The 23,539-nt window shown below is 46.5% G+C and overlaps 1 protein-coding gene across 4 annotated transcripts in view; it reads right to left on the reverse strand.

Annotated features, from left to right (window-relative positions):
- Positions 1–23,539, reverse strand: part of LOC147729428 (uncharacterized) — a 203,135-nt gene that overhangs the window by 158,545 nt on the left and 21,051 nt on the right. For 2 of the 4 annotated variants that reach the window (XM_086959769.1, XM_086959770.1), the window contains exon 2: positions 19,249–19,375. In XM_086959769.1, coding sequence (XP_086815895.1) covers positions 19,249–19,375 — 127 coding nt within the window. Of the gene's footprint in view, positions 1–19,218; positions 19,376–23,539 lie in introns of all 4 variants that reach the window. The other 2 variants (XM_086959768.1, XM_086959767.1) reach the window with 1 other exon arrangement.

Raw genomic sequence — 23,539 nt, forward strand, 5'->3', positions numbered from 1 at the left:
CTACAACCTATATGTGAAGCATGGCGTGGGTCCGATTAGCTATAATGAGATTTGGGTTAAATACACGAAGAATGACGGTGTCCTACAGTGGCCCCGTTATGGTAGTTTTGAGACAGAAGTCGAAGTGAAGTTGTTCAAGAAGAAAGCCCGGCCGGCGATGTTTGACTCTTTCCGCATATGGCGCAAAGAAGCCAAACAGAAAGAAATAAAGTTAGCGAAGAAGAATAAGAAGGGTATGTCTATGGTGCAAGCTGCCATTGCATACAGAGATAATGAAGAAGAGCAGGAAAGTGAGCAGATGCTTAGAGTGAGGAAGTTAGCGGTAGACAGATGCTACCCAGTCTTGCCGTCTAAAGAGCAGAAAGACGAGAAGGATCTTGTAAAAGACCCTTTAAAGTCGCATTTGTTAAATTCACCGCCACCTTATGTGCAAAATGCTACGGCACCACCGCCACCGGTCGTGGCCGTGCAAGTGCCGGTTGCTTTGCCTTCTGTAATTCCTCCACAGCCAGCTCCTTCGTTGGCTACTGTCCCTTTGGCGCAGTCTTCTCAGGGGCCGCCAACTTTGTCTCTTCCTGCTACTACGGCCTCTATGCCTGTTCCTACTATGAATTCTTCTATTACTGTTTCGTCTCCTCTTGTCCTTCCGACTACTCCTTCTCCTAGACAGCGGATGACCGCTGCTTTTTCTGGTTTCTTGACTCCTTGGTTGGGACAATTGGGTATGTCTCCTGTGAGCGAGCGTAGACAGCTGCGTAGCCAATTGCCCGATACAGATGAGCGAGTGGTTTTGGATCATATGGCACGTAGATGGGTGACATATAAGTCCCAGTACGATCTAGAGGGTATTATGGATGTTTTTCGGCAATGGGAAGCACCAAAGCAGCGTTATGTTTTTGAACTTATGTGTGCGTTCCTCCATGAACAATGGACGGACGAAGTGGCTAAAGCTCCTGAAGAATTTTTCGATTGTGTTCCGAGTTTGCTAAAGGAACGATTGTGAGTCTACATGACATCGAGAAAGCGGTGTCGACGTTACTGTCGCTTCGAAGCAATGTCCCTACTGAACGGCTGTTTGAGCCAGATTCGTCAGTTAGGAGACATGCGCGCCAATATCCAATGCGAGAGATTCCTCCAGTATGGAGACCTGCTGATCCAAATGCTCATCCACCTGTTTTAGCGCACTTTCAGCGAGTGTGGGTTCATGTTCCATGGAAGCGTGCAGAAGTTCTAGCGCTTAAGCAGACTTTACCAGATCCGCGGAAGAATCCGGCGGGATATTATAAGGAACTTACGCAAACTGTGAGTTTGTGCGTTATGAATTGGGCGGATATAGACATGCTGTTTGGGAATGTTGTTCCACAGCCCATCTGGAATGTCATTCGACATACAGATTATGATAATGAATTGGGTGATACGTGGGTGAATCTTGTTGCGGCAAATGATAGACAAGTTGGAGGTGCTAAGCCTGAAAATCTTATTACTGAACTTCCTGGTAGAATCATTACTTTCATGAAGACTTTGATGCCTGAAGTCCGTGTTAATTGGGACAAATTGTCTGCGTGTAAGCAGAAGAAAGATGAGTCTGTTTCAGACTTTTGCTCGCGTTTTGAAGAAACATTTGTTGATCATAGTGGTCAGGATATGGCTACCGAGGGTGGCCAGAGATTATTCGTTGATAAATTTGTGCACAATCTTCTTCCTGAGTTGTGTACAAAGTTGAAGGATTCCGAGAGTGCTTGGTCTGTTTCTACTTCGGCGCAGATTCTTGCTACGGCTCAGTACTACGAGAATAGGCGTAAGGATGAGTTAGAGAAAGCGGATAAGAAGACTTAAGGAATTGAAGACTAAAGTTCTTCTACAACAAGCTTATCCACCCCGTGTTAATAATCAGTGTGAATATCAACAATCACCACAATATTCGAGGAACTCGCAGAGAGACGAGACTCCGCAACAGCGTATTCAGTATGGGCCTAATCAGTGTGCGTATTGTAGAGAAGAGGGTCATTACAAAAACAGTTGTCCGGTTCTGTTGCAACGTGCAAATAGTGCTCCTGGTGTTAGGGGTAGAGGTACTCAACAAGCGCCTAGAGGTAGAGGTCGCGGACAGAACGCGCGCCCTTTGCCTCCGCAGAATTCAATGAACAGTTTTGACCAACAGCAGAATCCGTCCGGTAGGTCTACACAGTACTACGTGGATGATTACTATGTTGAAGGCGATGAAGAGCAAGGTAATGATTGTTATGATAGCCATAGACAAAGAGAGGGAGTTGTTTCAGTTCCGGTAGATCAGAGTGGACCCTACGTGGAAGTGATTGCATCAGGTGTGTCAGAGCCTTTTCTGCTAGACACTGGTGCTACGAAGAGTTCTATTATGCATTCTAAACTCCCTGGCGCACCTTTGTCTGGCTTTAATAATGTTTCTATAGGTTTTTCTGGCGCCCCCGTTACGAATCCGATTTCCGTTCCATTGCCTCTTTCTATTGGTCCTCGTAGGTTTGAAGCACCCCTTCTTTTGACTACAGGTTGTAATGAGAACTTGCTAGGTTTGGACTTGTTGAAGAGATTGTATGCGACTTTGTACTGTTCTCCGTCAGGAGTACATCTTACTTTGGGTGAGAATGTGATCTCTCCAATATATATCTCGAAAGATTGTCTCCCACCTGAATTGTCTTCGCTACCAGATTCATTGTGGGCTACGGGTCCAAATGATGTGGGCCTGTTAGACATTCCCCCATATGTTGTGACATTGAAGGTGAATGCTCAGTTACCGCGCATTCCACAATATCGTATTTCAAGTGATGGTGAACGAGCGCTTTTGGCGATCATTTATAATTGTGGAGAAGTGTGGCTCATGGGTTAGAGGCGGCAGACCCGGAAGCTGAGATCGGCCCTGGACCAGGGTTCAATTCCCCGCTTCGGCGGGTCTTGGGCTCAAAAAATTCCACAGACTCGATAATTCTCGCTCCGGTGCCTTCTCAACTCACGGGTTCACACTCTGCGACTCTGGGCAATAGCTTGCTTAATCTCCACAAACGGCCCCTCGCGGCGGGATGCCTGGCTTTCACCTTGTGGATACCCTGCCGGGGTTATCACACAGGGAATTCCAGGACGGGTACCCTAAGCAAGCGCCGGGAAACCCTTTGTGGGTAGCTGTGCGCTATATAAGCTCAAATACATTTACATTTACATCTGATTGACAAGGGCGTTATTGAAGAGACACGAGGTAATGTGTGTAATAGTCCTGTTTTGCCTGTACTGAAGAGAACTGATTCTTCACAGCCTCCTGTATATAGGTTCGTTATCGACCTCCGTGAAGTGAACAAAATTGTTGTTCCGCAATTCCCTGTTGTACCCAACATTACTGCATTATTGACATTGATTCCAGCTTCTGCCACTTGGTTTTCGGTGATCGACTTGAAGAATGCTTTCTTCAGCATTCCGATTGCCATAGAGAGTAGAGATATCTTTGGGTTCTCTTTAGGAGGACGAAGCTTCCGCTTTAAACGCGCTCCTCAAGGCTATTGCGAGAGTCCATCGATTTACAGTCAAGCTTTGAAGACGCAACTTGACTTGTTAGCTTTTCCTGAAGGTGCAGTCCTTATTCAGTATGTTGACGATTTGTTGGTCGCTGCTGATACCGAAGACATATGTAAGGATGCCACTGTGTCCTTGTTGTCTCATTTATCTGATTGCCATCATAAAGTTTCTCTCTCGAAATTACAATTCTGTCGCCAAGAAGTTACCTACCTAGGTCACCTCTTATCGAAGGAGGGAAGGAAACTGACCCCAGAAAGAATTCAGACTATCGCGAGAATGAGTGTCCCTACGACACAGAGAGAAGTACGAGCGTTTTTGGGCATTACTTCGTACTGTAGACAGTGGATTCCAAATTTTTCTCTTCTAGCGAAGCCTTTGCTAGCTCTTACGGTTAAGGATACTCCAAATCCGATTCCTTGGACTGATGAATGGCAAAAGAGTTTCTCTGAGTTACGCAATGCGTTGTGTTCGGCTCCTGTGTTGGGTACTCCCGACTACAGTAAGCCTTTCACATTGTATGTCCACGAGAGAGAGGGATGTGCATTATCGGTTTTGACTCAGCAGTTTGGCGGGAAGCAACGCCAATGTGCGTACTTTTCGTCGACTTTAGATCCTGTAGCTAGAGCGTTGCCGAGTTGCTTGAGAGCTACAGCGGCAGCGACTGTTTCGATTCGACAATCTGCGGGTTTGGTTATGGACAATACGTTAGTGGTCATGGTTCCACATGCAGTGGATACCTTGTTGAATCGTACGAAGACACAGCACTTAACTAGTGCTCAGTTGTCAGGTTATGAACTTACGTTGTTAGCGAGCCATGTGCACATCAAGAGGTGCAATACTTTGAATCCGGCTACTTTATTGCCAATTTCGCTTGAGACAGATGATGATAGTGAAGAGCAACACGATTGTTTTCTAAGAACCGAAGAAGAGACGAAAGGGAGAGTGGACCTTAGGGACACTCCTCTTTCTGATTGTGATGATGCTTTGTGGGTTGATGGTTCGTGTTTCAAATTACCGAATGGCGATACAACTGCAGCATATGCTGTGACGACTTTGCATACGGTCGTTAAAGCTGCACGTATCCCACATAATTCCGCACAAGCGGCTGAATTGATTGCACTTACGAGAGCATGTGTGTTGGCGAAAGGGAAACGAGTGAATGTGTACACGGATAGTCAGTATGCGTTTGGTGTGGCTCATAGCTTTGGACGATTGTGGCGTGAACGTGGGTTTTTGACATCGCATGGGACGAAGATCCAGCCTGGACAACTGGTGAATGAACTCCTTGAATCTCTTACGTTACCTTTGCAAATAGCGATCGTGAAATGCAGTGCCCATAAAAAGGTTACGGATGACGTTGGCCGTGGTAATGCATTTGAGGATGAAGTTGCGAAAGAAACTGCTAGGAACGTGATGAGTCGAATGTATGTTGTGGGTCCGGCGAGATGGGTTCCAGAGAAGAGTATGTGCGAAGACACCATTGAGAGCGTGAAAGTCATTCAGAGTGAGGCTACAGAGAGAGAGTTGGATGAATGGAGAGAGAGTAAGGGTAGATTGGACTCGAATGGTTATTGGACTGATTTGTCCGAACATCAGAGATGGTTGTTGCCCAACGCGTATGTGCTTCCAGTAGTTAAAATGGCACATGGAATGGCACACATTAGTGTGAAAGGGATTTGCAAGTTGTTGGCTCCAGTTTGGCAGAATGTAGGGATCCACAGATGTGCAGAGAATTTAGTCAAGAACTGTATGGTGTGTTTGATGCATAATCCTGGTAAGGGAACTCCAACACCAGCTGGTCATTTTGCTCCTCCTACGTATCCGTTCGAGGCTTTGCAGCTAGATTTTATCCATATGGAAAGATGCAACAACTTGAAGTATGTGTTAGTGGTTGTTTGCTCTTTTTCTAGATGGGTAGAAGCTTACCCTCTTAAGGACAATACTGCTTTGTCCACAGCGAAGGTTTTGATAAAAGAGTTTTTCCCGAGATTCGGAATGCCGAGAATCATCTGGAGTGATAATGGAAGTGAATTTGTGGGTCAAGTTATGAAGAGAGTGTGTGAGGGTCTCGGAATTAGGCAGAAATTCCACGCTGCAAATCATCCCCAATCAGCTGGTTTAGTCGAGTGCTATAATGGCACTCTTAAGCTTAAGTTGGCCAAAATTCAAGAAAGCACTGGTTTACAATGGCCAGATGCCTTGCCATTAGCACTTTTGTCCACCCGAATGACCGTGCACTCACGAATGGGCTTGAGTCCATATGAAGTAGTGTTTGGTCGCCCAGCGAATATTTGGGGCGTACCAAGACCGACGAGGTTTAGTGACCTCGAATACCCTGTTTTGCTTGATTACTTGCGTGAATTAACAACTAAAATGAGTGTTTTACGCCAACAGGTATACAATAGTCTTCCTCAAGCTACAGAGGATCCTGGTCACTCCCTTGAACCTGGTGCGTGGGTCTTTGTTAGAAATTTCCAGCGTACGAAGAACGATCAGTCCCGCTGGACTGGACCCTTCCAGGTCCTGTTGTCGACGAGATCTGCGGTGCGAGTACGTGGGAAGCGCCACTGGATTCACGGCTCCCACACGAAGAAAGCACCCTTACCTTTGCCGTATGATAAGTGGGTACAGGATGGTCTCGCAGATTCTGAGACCGAGACAATCCCGAAGTTTGTAACGTTCAGTGATGCTCGTTTGATTGGGACTAGCTCAGAACAGGAAAGTGATCGACTTTTGCACGCATCAGTACCTTCTGCAGATCGATTGGACACTACCGAGCCTCATCTTTTGTTTGGCGATCAAGAGTCACCTGGAAGAAACAGATACAATTTGAGATTGAGAAATATGGACAAATAAAGCAATTAATAACGTTGATTTTTTTTACTGTTTGCAGGTTAACTCTCCACCAAGGATCTACTCATTTTTGTTTTTCTGAACTGCCATCCGGTTCTTGCTGCTAGGGTCGCGGTTGCTACCAGTCTTGGGAGTGTAAGTCTGAGACACTAGGTCTTGGGTTCTGTTGGTCCGAGGCAGCCTTCCTGGGTGCAGCAGAGGCACTCTCAAGCAGAATCAACCAACCACCGCGGGCAGCAACTTTAGTTTAGGATGGATTTCTTTGAGTTGGAGAAACCTGTGCAGACACTGACTTTTGGAAAACGTATATGCAAGATAATGTCGAAGAAATGCTTTTTGATACCATGCATACTTTTGCTATTGAATTTCGCAATTTTTATAACTGGTTATGTAGCATTTGTTTTTAAAACAACGTCTAATTCCACTGTGCAACCTACACCTTCACCTACTATTTCCTCTCATTCTTTCCACCTTTTGCCTGAATATGAGGTAGTCAGACGTCTGGAATTTGCTAATAATTCCTTCATACAGCTTTTGGACCAGCATCAGTTAGTGATCAATACAACGAACTGCTGGATTTGTGGTTTGATGCCTCATACGACCGATAAAGGTATTCCTTACCTAGTTTTGCCCTTTAGTTTAAATGGTTCGATTCGAGCCTACCGAACCATGTTCATCTATGCCCACAGTGTTGACCCCTTACGTTCACCGAGAGATAGTCCGAAGACTAATCCACTAGCTAGAGGTATAGTCGACATGATTAAAGGGACTAATGCAGTAGAGACTATTCCGAAAGATGAAAGGCTACCATATAGTGGTTGGAACGTTACTGGATATGGAGTTAGTCTGCGTATTAACCAGCGACCGAAAAGTTCTCTACCGATCTGGATAGTGCCCCATAAAGGCTACTATTGTCTGCAGGGCAACGGTAAGAATCCGAAGGCTCAGTTAGGGAAGAGTGTTTGCGCTGAGACTTATGTGTTTCCGTCTCAGTCTTCCCCAGCGTTCTTAGCTGCCAAGGGTACCTACTTTGTTTGCTATGACAAAGCGTATACATGGTTGCCCCCCGACTTCTCGGGCACATGTTTTGTTTCCTTTCTGTTACCCCCCACTTTTACAGCTGCAGCAGATTACCACAAGACGAGAGTTGCTAGAGGTGTCTTTAGTCAAGAAGACACTGCAGGACAAAAATTAGGAGATTTCGTTAAGGGTTTTCTGCCGTTTTGGGGACCTATGGCTAACAGCAGGAACATTCGTCAGCTTACAAGTGTGGTTGAGTCCACCATAGTTGAGACCGCCGGTGCCCTTGGTAACTTGACTGCTGAGCTCCAGTCGGATAGACTTATGACACTCAGAATAGAGTTGCCATAGACGTTATTCTGGCAGATCGAGGTGGAGTATGTAGACTGATTCAATCGAGCTGCTGCGTTTTAATTCCAGACAACGCTCCATCAGTCTTCCAGGCCATTTCCAAATTGCACAAACTCTCCGATTCTGTCCATCTGGACAAAGGAGATTGGTCTTTGATGGGATGGTTATGGGGATTGATATCCACTTGGGGTTGGAAGATTTTGATGGGCATTGGGATGGTCTTAGCGATTCTGTTCATGTTCTGTCTCTGTGTACAGTGTGCTCCGACTATTTGTGGCCTTTGTGCTACTTTGTGTGTACGGAAACCTGTACAGAGAGAGATGCATAGTAATAAGATGATGCTACAGCAACATATCGATGACCTGATGAATATAGATCCGGATTCAGATTAAACTGGGTCTGGGTTTATTGCCTATGATAGGGCAAAAGGAGGGTCTGTGGTTCCGAATTGGGTTCGATAGTTCTGAACCCGATTTATAAAGATCGTCGGAAATGGACGATTTTGGTCTCTACAGACCGCAAATGGCGAGTGTAATGTGTCTGAGTGTTTTCGCATGAATCGATATAGGAGAACACTCTGCATTTGAGGATTTAGTTAGAACCCTCGGGTACCATTTTGTATGTGGCAGCCATCTTGTGTGGTTGCCCTAACATAGGCCCGATGATTGTGGCCGAACGAGTCCTTGACACGTACGCCTTAGTTTACTTCTGGTTAACCTGGCCGAACTGACTCCTCGCCTGGGGCGAATCCCGCTGAGCCAGTACCTTATCCCACAGCTGGCCTGATAAAGATCAAAGGACAGGACGTGGTCCGATTTTATGGTACACCGTTCCCACTCCTCTATCTCCTTTCTATCTGTTTTTGCCTTTCCTTTACGACTTGATCATCGACCTGGGTTGAAGGTTTTATGATGGGTTTGTCCGGCCTGATCGAACAGGAAACTAAGCATGTGTGCGATCGTTTTGGTGGGCTGGACAACGGGAAGTGGGATTAACTTTGACTGTCGTCATTCGCTACTTTTGAAATGCTACATTGCTATTGGTTAGTTTGTATGCACCAAATGTAAATTGTGATGCTGCCAGAGGCGTAATTTTCGGCATAAAAGACCGAGTTTTGTTCATTGATGTGGTGCAGTCTCTGTCGAACTACCCGTGTGTACTTCGTAGACCTCTGTCCCTGGTTGCAACCAATAAACTTTGGTCTTTGACGTCATCAAGAAGTATCCTGTGTCTCTGTTTGCCAAGACAGGGGAATCCGGGGTCTTTGGGTGTTGCCCTGACACCGCTGGGTTACCGGATTAGTACCGGTTCTGAAAAACCCAGTAACTCATCATAACCTGACAATCGAGCACTGGTTAAATGCTGTGTCTTGGTTCTATTTAACAAAGTGTCTACCGCATGCGGGACCATCACGATAAGCATGTTGTCCATCACCAACGCAGCAGACTGTCGAATAGAAACAGCTGCTGCTGCTGTGGCTCTTAAACAGCTTGGCAATGCCCTAGCTACCGGATCCAAAGTTGACGAGAAATACGCGCATGGACGTTGCTTGTCCCCAAAAGGCTGTGTCAATACTGATAATGCACAACCTTCCTTCTCATGGACATATAATGTAAAGGGCTTACTGTAGTCGGGGGTACCCAACACAGGAGCCGAACACAGTGCGTCACGTAATTCGGAAAAACTTTTCGGACACTCTTCAGACCACGGAATGGGATTCGGTGTATCTTTGCAAGTTAATGCCACCAAAGGTTTGGCCAATAATGAGAAATCCGGTATCCATTGCCTACAATATGATGTAATGCCCAAGAAAGCACGCACTTCTCTCTGTGTCCTTGGCACACTCAGATTTGCAATTGCCTGAATTTTTTCTGGGGTCAGTTTCCTTCCCTCCTTCGATAAGAGGTGACCTAAGTAGGTCACTTCTTGTCAACAATATTGTAACTTAGAGAGAGACACTTTGTGATAAAAATGAGACAAATGACGCAACAACGACAACGTAGCCTCTTTACAAATCTCCTCAGTATCTGCAGCTACAAGCAAATCGTCGACGTACTGACCAGCGTAGCGCCATCGGGTAAAACAATCATGTCAAGCTGTGTTTTCAAAGGCTGGCTATAAATTGATGGACTTTCACAATAGCCTTGAGGAGCGCGCTTGAAGCGGAAACTTCGGCCTCCTAAACTGAAGCCAAAAATATCTCTGCTCTCCTCTGCAATCGGGATGCTGAAGAAAGCATTCTTCAAGTCAATCACCGAGAACCAAGTGGCTGAAGCTGGAATCATTGTTAATAGGGTGGTGATGTCAGGGACAACTGGAAACTGTGGCACAACAATCTTATTCACCTCCCTAAGGTCAATCACGAACCTATAAACAGGTGGCTGGGAAAGATCAGTGCGCTTCAAGACAGGCAGAACCGGACTATTACAAACATTGCCTCTCGTCTCTTCAATTACATCTTTCTCAACCAAATCATAAATGATCGCTAACAACGCTTTTTAACCTTCGCTAGAGATCTTGTATTGGGGAATGCGTGGCAATTTAACATTGGCTTTCAACGTCACAACATACGGTGATATTTGCAAAAGACCTACATCATTGGGACCAGTAGCCCAAAGAGTATCCGGAAGAGAAGACAATTCTGTCTGGAATTTATCCTTACATAGATAGATCGGAGAGACCACTCGTTTACCTAGTGTCAGTTGTACTCCTGAAGGAGAACAAAACAAAGTTGCATATAATCTTTTCAACAGATCCAATCCCAACAAATTCTCACCGCAACCTGTTGTAAGAATAAGGGGTGCTTCGAATTCACAAGGTCCAACAGAAAGAGACATAGGACTAGAAATTGGGTTCCTAACCGGGGCGCCAAAAAAACCTACTGAAACATTCATTTTGCCAGACAAAGGTGCGCATGGGAGTTTTGGGTGCATAATAGAACTCTTTGTAGCACCAGTATCCAACAGAAAAGGCTCTGACACACCTGATGTAATCACCTCAACATAAGGTCCACTCTGATCTACTGGAACTGAAACAACTCCCTCTCTTTGTCCATGGCTGTCTTAGCAATCATTGCCTACCATATTTTCATCTTCTGCATAGTAATCATCAGCATAGTACTGAGTCGTCCTGCCAGAAGCGTTATTCTGCTGGTCAAAACTGTTCATTGAATTCTGTGGTGGAAACGGGCGTCCGTTTTGTGGGAACACACCGCGTCCCCTACCTCTAGGCATTTGTTGAACACCGCGACCTCGCACACTGGTAGCACCATTCGCACGTTGTAACAAAACCGGGCAACTACTCTTGAAATGGCCTTCCTCTTTGCAATACGCACACTGATTGGGACCATACGGTAAACGCTGTTGAGAAGACTCGTTTCTTTGTGAGTTCCTCGAATATTGCTGAGGCTGCTGATAATCGCGCTGATTATTAGTGCGAGGTGGATACGCTTGCTGCAACAGAACTTTAGTTTTTAATTCTTTAGTCTTTTTATCCGCTTTCTCTAACTCATCCTTGCGCCTATTTTCATAGTACTGGGCTGTAGCTAAAATCTGCGCTGACGTTGAGACAGCCCAAACACTCTCGGAATCCTTCAACTTAGCACACAACTCCGGCAGTAGATTATGCACAAATTTGTCGACGAACAATCTCTGGCCACCTTCAGTAGCCATATCCTGACCGCTATGATCTACAAAAGTTTCTTCAAACCGCGTGAAGAAATCGGACACCGCTTCGTCTTTCTTCTGTTTACATGAGGACAATTTATCCCAATTGACACGCAATTCAGGCATTAGAGTCTTCATGTAAGTTATTATTCTACCAGGGAGTTCTGCAATTAAAGGTTTGGGTTTAGCAACACCGACTTGTCTGTTATCTACAGCAGCAATATTATCCCATGTATCACCTAACTCCTGATCGTGATCGGTGTGGCGAATCTTTCCCCATAAAGGCTGTGGAACCACGTTCCCAAACAACATGTCTATATCGGCTAAGTTCATAATGCACGAGCTTGCAGTCTGTGACAATTCCTTATAATACCCTGCAGAATTTTTTACGAGGATCAGGCAATGTCTGTTTGAGAGCCAAAACCTCAGATCTCTTCCAAGGAACATGTACCCATACACGCTGAAAATGCGGCGGAATGGCTGGATTAGCATTTGCGCCCCCTTCCCTCCAAACCGGAGGAACCTCTCTCATGGGGTACTGTCGCGCCTTTTTCCTACCAGATGTGTCATATTCAGATAGTGATCGAGAAGTACCCACTTTACTCCGATAAGACAACAATGTTGCAACCGCTCTTTCAACATCGGTGCCTACAATCATACCCTCCGCGAACTTAAACCGAACACGGCACAACTCAGACAGGTTATGTTCCGGATCATTTCCTACCAGATCTTCACGGAGAAGTACACACATCTGTTCAAAAACATATCTCTTCTTCGATGCTTCCCATTGACGGAAGACTTCTATGATAGATTCTTCGTCATATTTTGCAGTATCGACAACCCACTTACGCGCTAACCTATTCAGTAACTCTCTCTCTTGATAGTCAGGCTGCTGACTGCGTAGCTGCCTTCGTTCTGTGCTAGGGGTCGTATTAGGCGACCCAAAGAAAGGTGCGAGAAAGCCAGTAACAGTGTTGGCCACTCTCTGTCGGACAGAAGGAGAAGCTGGCGGAAGGACAGGAGGAAAGACAGATTGAGGTAATGCAGAAGTGGAGACAGACACGGAAAGAGTATCAGGATAAACAGTCGGAGCAGTAGGCAAAGTCGTAGGGAACACAGATGGAGTAGGTAGCAAAAGCGGCGGCCCTCAAGGGGGCTGCGCCGGAGGAGTCGGAACCAGCTGAAGAGGAGCTGGTGGTTGTGGTAGAACCTGTGGTCCAACAATGGGGTGTTGCACAACCAAAGGTTGCTGAGGTGCAGTAGAACTTTGCGCATAAGGAGGTGGTGAACTCAGTAGATGAGACATTAAAGGGTCTTGATCAACTTTCTCCTTTAATTCTTGTCCTTTACGTGGCAAAACTGGGTAGTACTTATCTACCGCTAACTTCTTACTTCTAAGCGTTTGTTCACTCTCTCGCTCTTCCTCATGATCTCTGAACGCAACGGCAGCTTGTACCATTGACATACCTCGTTTACTTTTCTTTGCTAATTTCATTTCTTTCTGTTTGGCTTCTTTGCGCCATATGCGAAAAGAGTCAAACATTGCCGGCCGGGCTTTCTTTTTAAAAAGTTTAACCTCCAGATTATCCAAAATCTCTGTGTCAAAACTACCATATTGGGGCCATTTTAGAACACCGTCTTTTCTGGTGTATCGGATCCATACTTCATTATATGTGATGGGGCCCACGCCGTGCTTCACATAGAGTTCATATGTTGGAGTTCCAATCGGAGGAACCGGACACGAGTCCTCCAATCGGGAATCCTTGTTATGTTATGTTATGTTAAAATGGCTTTTGTAGAGCGCGCGGCTACTCAAAAAGAGTGTCCCGGCGCTTTTATTTAAGGTAGGCTGCAGTGTACTAACATAACACATTAAAAGAGAAAGTGTCACAAACAGAGAGAAAACAACAAGGAAAAAAAAGGCCTACTGGGTGAACAACCAGGTTTTGAGGTCCTTTCTAAAAGCTAGTAAGCTGGTGGCTCCCCGAAGTGTAAGAGGCAGACCAACCAAGACCAACCAAGACAAAACAAATTTCCAAGTCTGCTAAGACCAGGCATCTTCGCTCTCTAGTCTAGCTTCAAGCTTCAAGCTTCGAAGGATTATCGAATACGATAGTCTCGTGAATACGCGGTTCCTTCGGTTTTGGCACTTGCAAGTTCCAATACAAAATAATCCCGAAGGATACCAAGAACTAAGAATCAAACTAAGGACTGGGAGACGCTTCACTTATACTTAACTGAGGTATCGGTGACATCACCAGAAGACTCGTCTATCGTTTCGCTCTACCAATCATCAAGAGTCCAAAACAGGGCGATAGTCAGGGCAGCAGTCCTTCGTAGCCGTCGGGACGCGGGGAACCTCGCAGCAAAGACCTTCGGACCACGTCGACATACAGGGGTCGCTGAAGTGGCTGGCCGTCCTCCGGAATTTTCACACGAAGCTCCTCACGAACCTCTGGCTTCGACCAGTACCGCTGATACCGCCCCATGTTGGGCGCCAACTGGAGTACCGGGTTTTTTATGGACCCGGCGGTGCCAGGGAGAACACCTGAAAACTCCGAGTCCTTCTTGTTTCAGACTACAGAAACACAGAGTCTTCTGGGTGAAATCAAAGATCGTATTTATTGGCTACAGCCAGTAACAGGTATCCTAGAAGTATAACGGCATGTATATTCTCAGGAGACTGCTCAAAGTTACAAAGCCAGCCTTTGTCTTTTATACAAAGTAATGAGCTTCGGGCACAAATTCCTTATTTTACAGTTGACCATACAAATATTTTTACTACAAAGGAAAAGCAGAGTCATGATGACAAGCACATATTTTAGTTCGTCCAGCCCGTAGTTGATTACCCGGCAAGACCCAGTATTTTCATCAGATATCGATGGACCCCCAATAAAATCGGGCACCTCCTCCTCGTAAAGCAAGTCATAAAGCAAGAAACAGGGACAGGTGTGTGTAAGATTAGGCATGGTTTATGTGCGATGAAAGGTTTATGATATGTTGTGCCTTGATACTAATCTTGCTCGGCCTCTGGGGAAGGACCTGGGCGAACAGGTTTGGCTTCGGGCAGTGGAGTCAGCTTGCCCAGGTCACAGAAGAGTCAGCTAAGGTGTACGTGTCCTTTGGACCAGGTTTTGGCTTCTAGTTATTTGGCTATGTGAGGGCAATCACAAAATGGATGCCGTTCACAAAATGGAACCCGAGGGTTCGGAACGGAAATGCTAATTTCAGGGTGATTCCGTCACTCGATCGTGACGGAAATGCTTGTGCATAGGATACTCGTCATTTTCGGTCTGCTGATACGAAAATCGTCTTGATACGATGAGGTTTATAACACGGGTCCAGAATTTCAGTACCACAGTAGTGAGTGCAGAGTAGTGAGTGCAGAGTAGTGAGTGCAGAGTAGTGAGTGCAGAGTGCAGAGTAGTGAGTGCAGAGTAGTGAGTGCAGAGTAGTGAGTGCAGAGTAATGAGTGCAGAGTAGTGAGTACAGAGTACTGAGTGCAGAGTAGTGAGTGCAGAGTAGTGGGTGCAGAGTAGTGAGTGCAGAGTAGTGAGTGCAGAGTAGTGAGTGCAGAGTAGTGAGTGCAGAGTGCGAGTGCAGAGTTGTGAGTGCACATTGTGAGTGCAGAGTGTGAAGTGTGTGAGTGTGTAGGGTGAGCAGTGTGTGAGTGTGTAGGGTGAGCAGTGTGTGAGCATGCAGGGTGAACATTGTGTGAGCGTGTAGGGTGAGCAGTGTGTGAGCGTGCAGGGTGAACAGTGTGTGAGTGTGCAGGGTGAACAGTTTGTGAGTGTGCAAGGTGAACAGTTTGTGAGTGTGCAGGGTGAACAATTCCAATCCAAACCACATAATCCCATTACACACCACATGCATACACTCCATAACACATGGCTAAAAGACATTGCCATTTACAATGCCATTAGCTCTAACTCAAATAAATCCGAGACCTATTGCATTTCCAATGCTTGTCTTTTCTTATGGATATCACCCTCTATTCTTACCCCTTCACCTTCCTTCAACTATATCAGAGATACCTGCAGTCACAGAACATCACACACAACTCACCTCAATATGGAACTAAGCTAAAGACAAGCTACAAGAGGCAAAGGAGCACATGAAAGAACAGGCTGATAAACATAGACGACCTGCACCTACATATGTATGGGAGACCGAGTGTGGTTAGCTACCAAAAACCTCAGGTTAGCGGGACCAAGGAAATTACAACCCCGATATATAGGACCAAATAAGGTGTCACAAATCATTAATCCAGTAGCCATCAAACTAGAATTACCACCCGAAATCCAAATACACCCCGTTTTTCATACTTTTCTGCTCAAAACATATGAACCTGTTTCCTGTCCAGAACCACCCCCTCCCCCCATTCGCATAGATGGAGAATTAGAATTCGAAATCCGGCGAATAGTCGATTCTCACAGATATAGGGATAAATTGCAATATCTAATAGATTGGGTGGGATACACTCCAGAAGACAGGACTTGGACTTGGGAACCCGCTGATCAAGTGCATGCACCCGTGTTGGCAAGGAGATTTCATGCCTTGCACCCTTCCAAACCCCAACCTGTGAATAGACACTTGGGGGGGAGAACTGTTACCCGCAAGGCTTCCTGCACCCTGTCCCTGTTTCCTGTCAGCACACTACCTCTCCCCTAATGCACTGTTTTGGAGATAGGGTTCTGTGCCGTCCAATGCTGCATTGCAAGGAAGCATCAGCTGCTTCGAAAGCTTTAATAGGAAGCCTGTTCCACTCTGTTGTGCTGTTCCTGGCTTTTCCTTTCAGTGTGAGGGGCAGGGACATCAGACGCTCCGCAGGAGGTGGAGCCAGCATTGTGATGACAGGGGCAGCCAGGAGTACTCTGTTGACAGTCTTCCCTCTTCCTGGGCCAGGAGTCATTAGTCGCTCCCCAGTAGGTGGAGCCAGCATTGTGGTGGCAGAGCACATCCCTATTCAGAGTCCAGGGGCACTCCCACCACCCACCTAGGTGTAATCCTTGCATTCACCACCTGTCATCCCCCAGCCCTGTCACTCACACAACCTTCACAGCAAATACACATCCTAGCAGAGGCGGGCTGAAATGGTTAGGCAAGCAAATGCTAACTTTCTAAAAGTTGCATTTGCAAACACAGGATATTAAAATAAACTTTACTAAAAGAAGTATTTTATTATTCTGAGTTCAGGCATACTAAACTTGACCTTCTACCATGTTCCCTGAGCCTGCTGGGATTATAGAGTATAATAATTCCAGCAGCCCATCTTGGCCTATGAGAACAGGTAGCCGTACAATAGTGAAAACGAAAATGGCTGTTAATTCACTATTAGGACATCAGGGCATGTCCTACCTTATGCTTAAAAAGCACCCTGCCCTAGGGCCGACCATAGGGGTAACTGATATGAAGCAAAGGGAAGGTTTAGAGGCTGGCAAGTGTGTGCACTTGCCCAGCCAGCATGACAGTACCAGACTGCACGCAGCTTCTGCAATGACAGCCCCCAGACACATTTTTAAAAAGGCTGCTTCTGTGGGTGGCATAACCAGCACTGCAGGCCCACTAGCAGTATTGGCATTTACCAGCCCTGGCACTCCTGGTGCACTTTACTGGGGACTGACAGTAAATCCAATGAACCAATCATGAACATCAATCAATGTATACACTTTTCATAGGGAGAGCATATGCACTTTAGCACTGGTCAGCAGTGGTAAAGTGCCCAGAATCATTAAACCAACAAAAACAAGTCAGAGAGAATATTGGAGGAAGGCAAAAAGTTCAGGGATGACCCTGCCAAGAGGGCCAAGTCCAACACACGCGATTATGTTTGCCGTCCGAATCATGTGACGGAGAAAGCTCTGCTTGCCACATCAATCAATCAGGGGGTTTGTAAAGCGTGCTACTTACCCGTGAGGGTCCCAAGGCGCTGGAGGGGGAGGGGAGCAGCTCTGGGTCAGTCGAAGAGCCAGGTCTTGAGGCTCTTCCTGAAGGTGTGCAGGGTCGGGGAGCGTCTGATGTTGACTGGGAGCTTGTTCCAGGTCTTTGCTGAGACGTAGGAGGCTCTTCCACCCACTCTGGTTCTGCAGATGCGTGTGGGCAGGGAGAGATCGGCAGCATGGAGGTTCCATTTGGGTACGTGGAAGGAGACTCTTTTGTTGAGTTATTTGGGTCCGATGTGGAGGGATTTGTAGGCGTGAGTGAGTAGCGTGAAGGTTACTCTCTTCTCGATGGGGAGCCAGTGGAGGTCTCGTAGGTGTTGGGTCATATCCTCGTGTCGAGGGCTTCCGAGGAAGAGTCTGGCATAGGTGTTCTGGGTGGTTTGGAGCTTGCATTGATCAATCAATCAATCAGGGATTTATAGAGCGCACTACTCATCCATGAGGGTCCCAAGGTGCTTGAAATACAGTCTCTTAAAAAGATGGGACTCTCATCCTGCATTCTGTTCTTGACACATCTCACACTTTAGACATGGTCTGTAATGGGCACTTCTGGTTGGTCTTTAGACAGCAGAGAAGATGTCCAACTGAGCCTTTGACCTAGCAAATGATGTACCTACCAGGGCCAAACAGGCCTCATTGACTGTTTCTCATTCTCCTATAATTTGTCTGCTTCACATACCTCTCTTCTCTCCCCTCTGCTTTTTAATGTCTTACCCACGTCACTGAACTGTCTCATAGCAGCTGCAGTTTAAACACAGTTCACCAGCAATCGTGCACTAGTTGACAGCTAGCTCGACTCACCAAGCCAAACAACAATAATCTGATTCACTGCACCGTGCGAACCACCCTTACATCTCACCCCTAATGTTGTTTGCACCAACACTTCTGACTTTTAAGCCATTCACAACATGGGATTTGTATTTTACTCTGGTGTTCATTAAAATCTCAGTTTGATTAAGTGAGACTGATATACACAGGCCTTTCCCACTCTTATTTTCACCTGAAGCAGGAGGGTCACTGCTGTGTGTCCACTTTCTCACCTTTATGAACATGATCCTGCCTGCCTCCCAGCACTCACTGTGCTGACTGCCAGAATCACTTTCAAAATCACTTGCCTCTTTCAATAAACTCTTCATCAGGATAGACGTCACTGTCATCTAGACTCCAGCCCCCCCAGGGCATACAGGGCCTGACTGGGAACCCAAAGCAGCCCTAGCCATTTTCTATGACCAGCCCGTGGGGAAGCACTGTACGGCCCTGGAGGCTGGATAGGCTTGCTTGTTTATTTTGATATTGGGGCTGATATTGCAGCAGATGTTGCAAAATCGGCTCCCAGTGACACATCTGCCACACTGCTGCAAAACTGGCCCCAACCCTTCCAGCCTCCTAGCATAAACGCCTAATGCCAGGTCCGGCCAGTCCGGCGCCAAGGGCGTACCCAAGCGTGATTGACAGACCACCTGCTCTGTGATCCTTCCTTCTCACATACAGTCTTGTGGACGACACTTCTAAGGCCGACGAGCTACTCCATGGAATTCATTGCCCTTTCCAGGAGAGCTGAAACCAATCACCTTGCTGTTTGCGAACTAATAAGCATACGCTGCCACCGCGTAGACCCTGCTTCTGTAATCAGCGACACAATGCGCAGTTTCAAGACGGCTGCAGTGCATCCTATGGAAATACGCAGACTCAGTCACTATGTTGGGTGAATGATTTGTCAACATGTTAGTTTTATCTCTGGAGCAAAAATTATTTAACATAATTCACGGATAGAAAATGAGAGCAAAATCTAGAAAGTAAAATAGTTCAGGTATAGGCACACATAGATAAATAATATATCATGAAACCTGTAGAAGGAGGAAAACTTTGAACTTTACCCAGCGAGAGCAAAGCTTGGTGAATCTCCTTCATGACATTGCTGTACAGTTCCTTCTGCCAGTCCTGCAGAAGCCTCCACTCCTCTTCCGAAAAATAAGTAGAAACATCATGGAAGGTCGCGTGTGCCTGAAACAGAAAGGGGTATAAGTGTTGATATGCACAGCGGTGGTTATAAAGACTAACGCAACTCGAAACGGATTATTGTTTTCATAATGTCCTTCTCCCCTGCACCCTACTCCTTTCCTTCCCCAGTAGCAACCCCGCTTGTTCCATAGCAAGGAGGGAATTCAGGCTTTGAGGTGGGAGAGCCTACTCCCAGACCACATGGTTTATTTTGTATACAGCTTCTGCTGTTTGCTTACTTATCTGTAAACAATTTAGCAAGGGAAAGTAACCCAAGCATCGCCTGGTGGGAACGCAGGCCTCCTCGCTCTGGGTGCAAAGAGGACCCTGAGTGTCTCTTTCTAGAAGCATTCATAGATCAGAATAAAGCGCATGTGTCGGGCACCTCTCAACGAGGTTAAACCGAGGGCGGTCAAACTAACCCCTGTCCCAGCTCTTGCCCACCTCAAGATGGAAAATGATGGGCATTGCAATCATTAAGTGGGGACCTTGAAATTATTCTGGTCACATTGGTAAATTTTACATGAATCAAAACATGTGTTGCTTTTCTAGTAACTGATGCTGCGATGCTTGCGCTTACTTGGGCCGGTCTCGAGTTCCCCCCTCCTGTTTTTTCTGGTCTTCAGTCCTCCACTCTTCAAACTCCTACAACGTACCTCTGTGTCTGTATCTACAGAAGAGCACTGTCACCAGGCTTTGGGTGATACATTACTCTACATAGCTGCTTTTAAATACTTCAAAAAAACTTTATTGAAAGCGTTGGCAATGTTACAAACTTTATGCAGAACGATGACTTGTGTGACATAGCACGTACATCATAGGCACTGTTGCAATTTATATCATTACACTCAAGGGACACAGTGAGAAAAAGAAGAGTATTTGCGGAATCTAAGAAAGGGCTCCACCCCTCCCTCCTCCGCGGCCGCCCCTCTCGGTGCCCTCTCCAGTATTCATCTAGGGTGTAATACATGTCATTTCAGAGGGGCTGTCAGAGGGGATAGCGGAGGGGGGCTCTGATAGCCAGAGATAGGTGGTGAAAGGCACCCATATATCATGAGGGCGAGACCTCAGTGGCATCAGTTACCTGTAGTTGGCCAATTGCTTGTGACAATATGCAATGTCCTTGAGCCAATGTCGGGCCTGTGGTGCCCTGGGGCGCCCCCAGTTCATTGCAACTCTGCATTTTTCTAGATGTAGCATTGGTGCCTCAAGTTTCCAGGTGCCGCGGTCCACACCCGCCACATTGCCAATAGCGGGGGGTCTAGTGGTGTGCCTATGATTTTCCCAATGGTGTAAAATATCTCTCCCCAGTTGGTAGCGATAGCGGGCATTGCTAGACAAGGTGGAAGAAATCCGCCCTCAGCGTAGGGCAGCGTGCACAGTGAGAATCTGGATATAGCCCCATGCAATGTGTTTGAGCGGGGGTTTAGTATATGCGGTGCAAGAATTTGAAATGGATGAGGCGTAAGCTGTAATTAGGGGACAGAAACTCGAGTTGGCCACAGCAGAATGTTCACTGCTTGTCTGTAAGGGGAGGTCATTTCGCCAAGCTTCTCGGGCATGTGTGTCTGTTACAGGCGCTGAGGCGTTGCATATGGTTGTACAGAGATGTAATGAGTTGCTTGCAGAGCTGGATTTGTATATGTATTCTAGCGCTGTAAGTGTTTGCGGGGCTGGGAATGTATCAAATACTGTCCGGCAAGTTGCACGTAATTGATAATACAGAAGAGTGTCCAGGGGGGCGCTTGTGACAGAATTCAGGGCAGGGCGGTCAAGGAACTGATCATTTGGGTATAAATCTGCAAAAGTGTGGAAGCCGAGCTTACTAGCACGAGCGCAGGCACCGCCGTCTAGCATCCGTGGCAGCATTGGGTGTTTCGCCACAGGAATCGATGGGGCATTGACGCACACGTGTCCCACGCGTCGCGACAACCCCATCCATGCCCACCTCAAACTCTGTGGAGTATCTATTTCGAGGCCCGGCCGCTTGAATGGAAGAAATAGGGCTGTCGAGATCGGGCACAGGCAGATTTTGTCTATTTCCACCGCAACATGTGGTTGGAAGGGTGTTGGATGTGTCCAATAGTGTAAAAAGTGTGCTTGGGCGTATAACGCATACAGCTGTAAATCTGACACCTCCATTCCGCCTTGTGCTTGTGGCAACATTAGGAGATCGTATTTCACATGAGGTTGCTTCTCTGCCCAGATTAGTGCTATAAGATTAGACCGAAGTCTCTTAAAAAAAGCTTGTGTGATTAGTATAAGGATGTTCACAAACAAATAAAGAACTTGGGTATAATCACCATTTTTGCAATGGCGAATCGTCCCACCAGAGATATGGGAATTTTATCCTTAAGCCAGATCCCTACGTTGCCAAAGTTGGCCCTCCAAACGTTCTCTGTGTCATTACATACATGGATACCCAAGTACTTAACAGGGCCACTTGCCCATTGGAGTGGGTATTCAATGGAAAATGAAGCTGTAGCCTCTGTTAGAAGTAGCGTGGACTTAGCCCAGTTAATTTGAATTCCCAGCATGTCACCAAAGCGTATAATTTCGCAAATTAGTGGCAAGGGATTGTGTTCGGGGTGGATTACATAAGGTGATGTCATCCGCAAAGAGGGACACGACTAGGCCTGTGAAAAAAAATTACAACCTACTACTAAATGGAATGTGGTACAGAAGAATGTCAGCGGCCATTAGTGGGACCAAACTTCTTCTGCGCATGCCAAATCAGAACAGCATCAAGTTCTATTTAATCATTGTCACTCAGCCGTGCATCAGAAATGGCCTGAGAAGACACTCCCTGTGATTTCTTAGGTTGTATCTGTTTCTTGATGAACTTGAGGGCCTTTTTAGGATCTGTGAAGTGATATGCTTTCCCATCCTGTGTTACTCGTATCTTCGCAGGGTATAGCATGGCCTATTTCAGGTTGGCTTGCTGTAGGAGTTTTTTGGGTGGCTGAAAATTGCGTCTTGCTGACTGCACCGCTAATTGAAGTCCGGAAAAAAGAATAGATTATCACTTTGTACTGAATCTGGCCTCTCTCTCTTGCCGCACGGAGGACTGTGTCTCGGCCCTAGTAGTTTAACAAACCAGCTACTATAGGGCGAGGTGGTGTTCCCGGGGTGGCTGCGGACCCGCGGTTCTATGGGCCCTCTCGGCGAAGAAGACTAGAGATAGTTCAGGTCCGAAGAGATCTAGCAACATTGTCTCTATGAAGTCATCCATTTTTGGAATGGCTGTTGACTCCAATATTCCGGTGGTTATTTCTCCTTGATCGGGCATTGAGGTCCTCATTCTTTTACTTGATCAGATCCAGGACTTTATCCATGTATAGGAGATGTTCGGATGTGGTGGTCTGGCTATCTTCCGCCCCGCTCATGCGCGTTTCTAAATGTTCTAAGCAGGAGTCATGCCGCCGTCGCCCGCAGTTCCAACTCGATGTTCACACATACTGCGATCCCACCTACATTTTAGCTTCGCTGGTGGGGCCCCTGCATTCGGCGCTCACTTCTGTGGCTGGATGGGCTCCTGAAGTGTTGCTTGTGCTCTGTGCATTCTTCCTGCTCTATTATCATTGCGCCGCATTGTGTCTTAAACGTGCTCTGACCTTAGCGCTGCTTTGCTGCTTTGTTATTTATTGCACTGTGTTCAATTTCATAGCGCCGCTTTATACTTTTAAAGTGCTGTGTTCATAGCGCTACTTTGTGACCCCTCACAGCGTCCACCACTCAGCCATTTCATTTGTAACTAGAACTAGAACACTGATCAGTCTAAACTGTAGATCTCTGGGCAAACATAAGAGAGAGATATTCGATCTTCTGGTCTCGGAGAAACCTGCAGCTCTCTTTCTCACAGAGACATGGCTAAAAGACCACTCTGGCCCGGATATTGCCGCCGCTCTCCCAGACAACTATACTTATGTTTGGAAAAATAGGCCCAAGAAAGAAGGTGGAGGTATAGCCATAGTGTACAACAGATTATATTCCTGCAAATGGGAAGACTTTGTGTTACCCAACTGTGAGGCAGGTCTATTCAAGCTTTCACTTTCTCCCAATTTTACTCTTTCTGGGCTGCTTATCTACCGCCCCCCGGGCCCAGCGAATTCTTGGGCAGCCTCCCTTCCGGAGTATATAGCACCGCTAATCCAGAGCTCTACAAAT

This window comes from Lissotriton vulgaris, chromosome 2_2 (assembly GCF_964263255.1).
Source record: "Lissotriton vulgaris chromosome 2_2, aLisVul1.2, whole genome shotgun sequence".
In the NCBI taxonomy this organism is placed as follows: Eukaryota; Metazoa; Chordata; class Amphibia; order Caudata; family Salamandridae; genus Lissotriton; species Lissotriton vulgaris.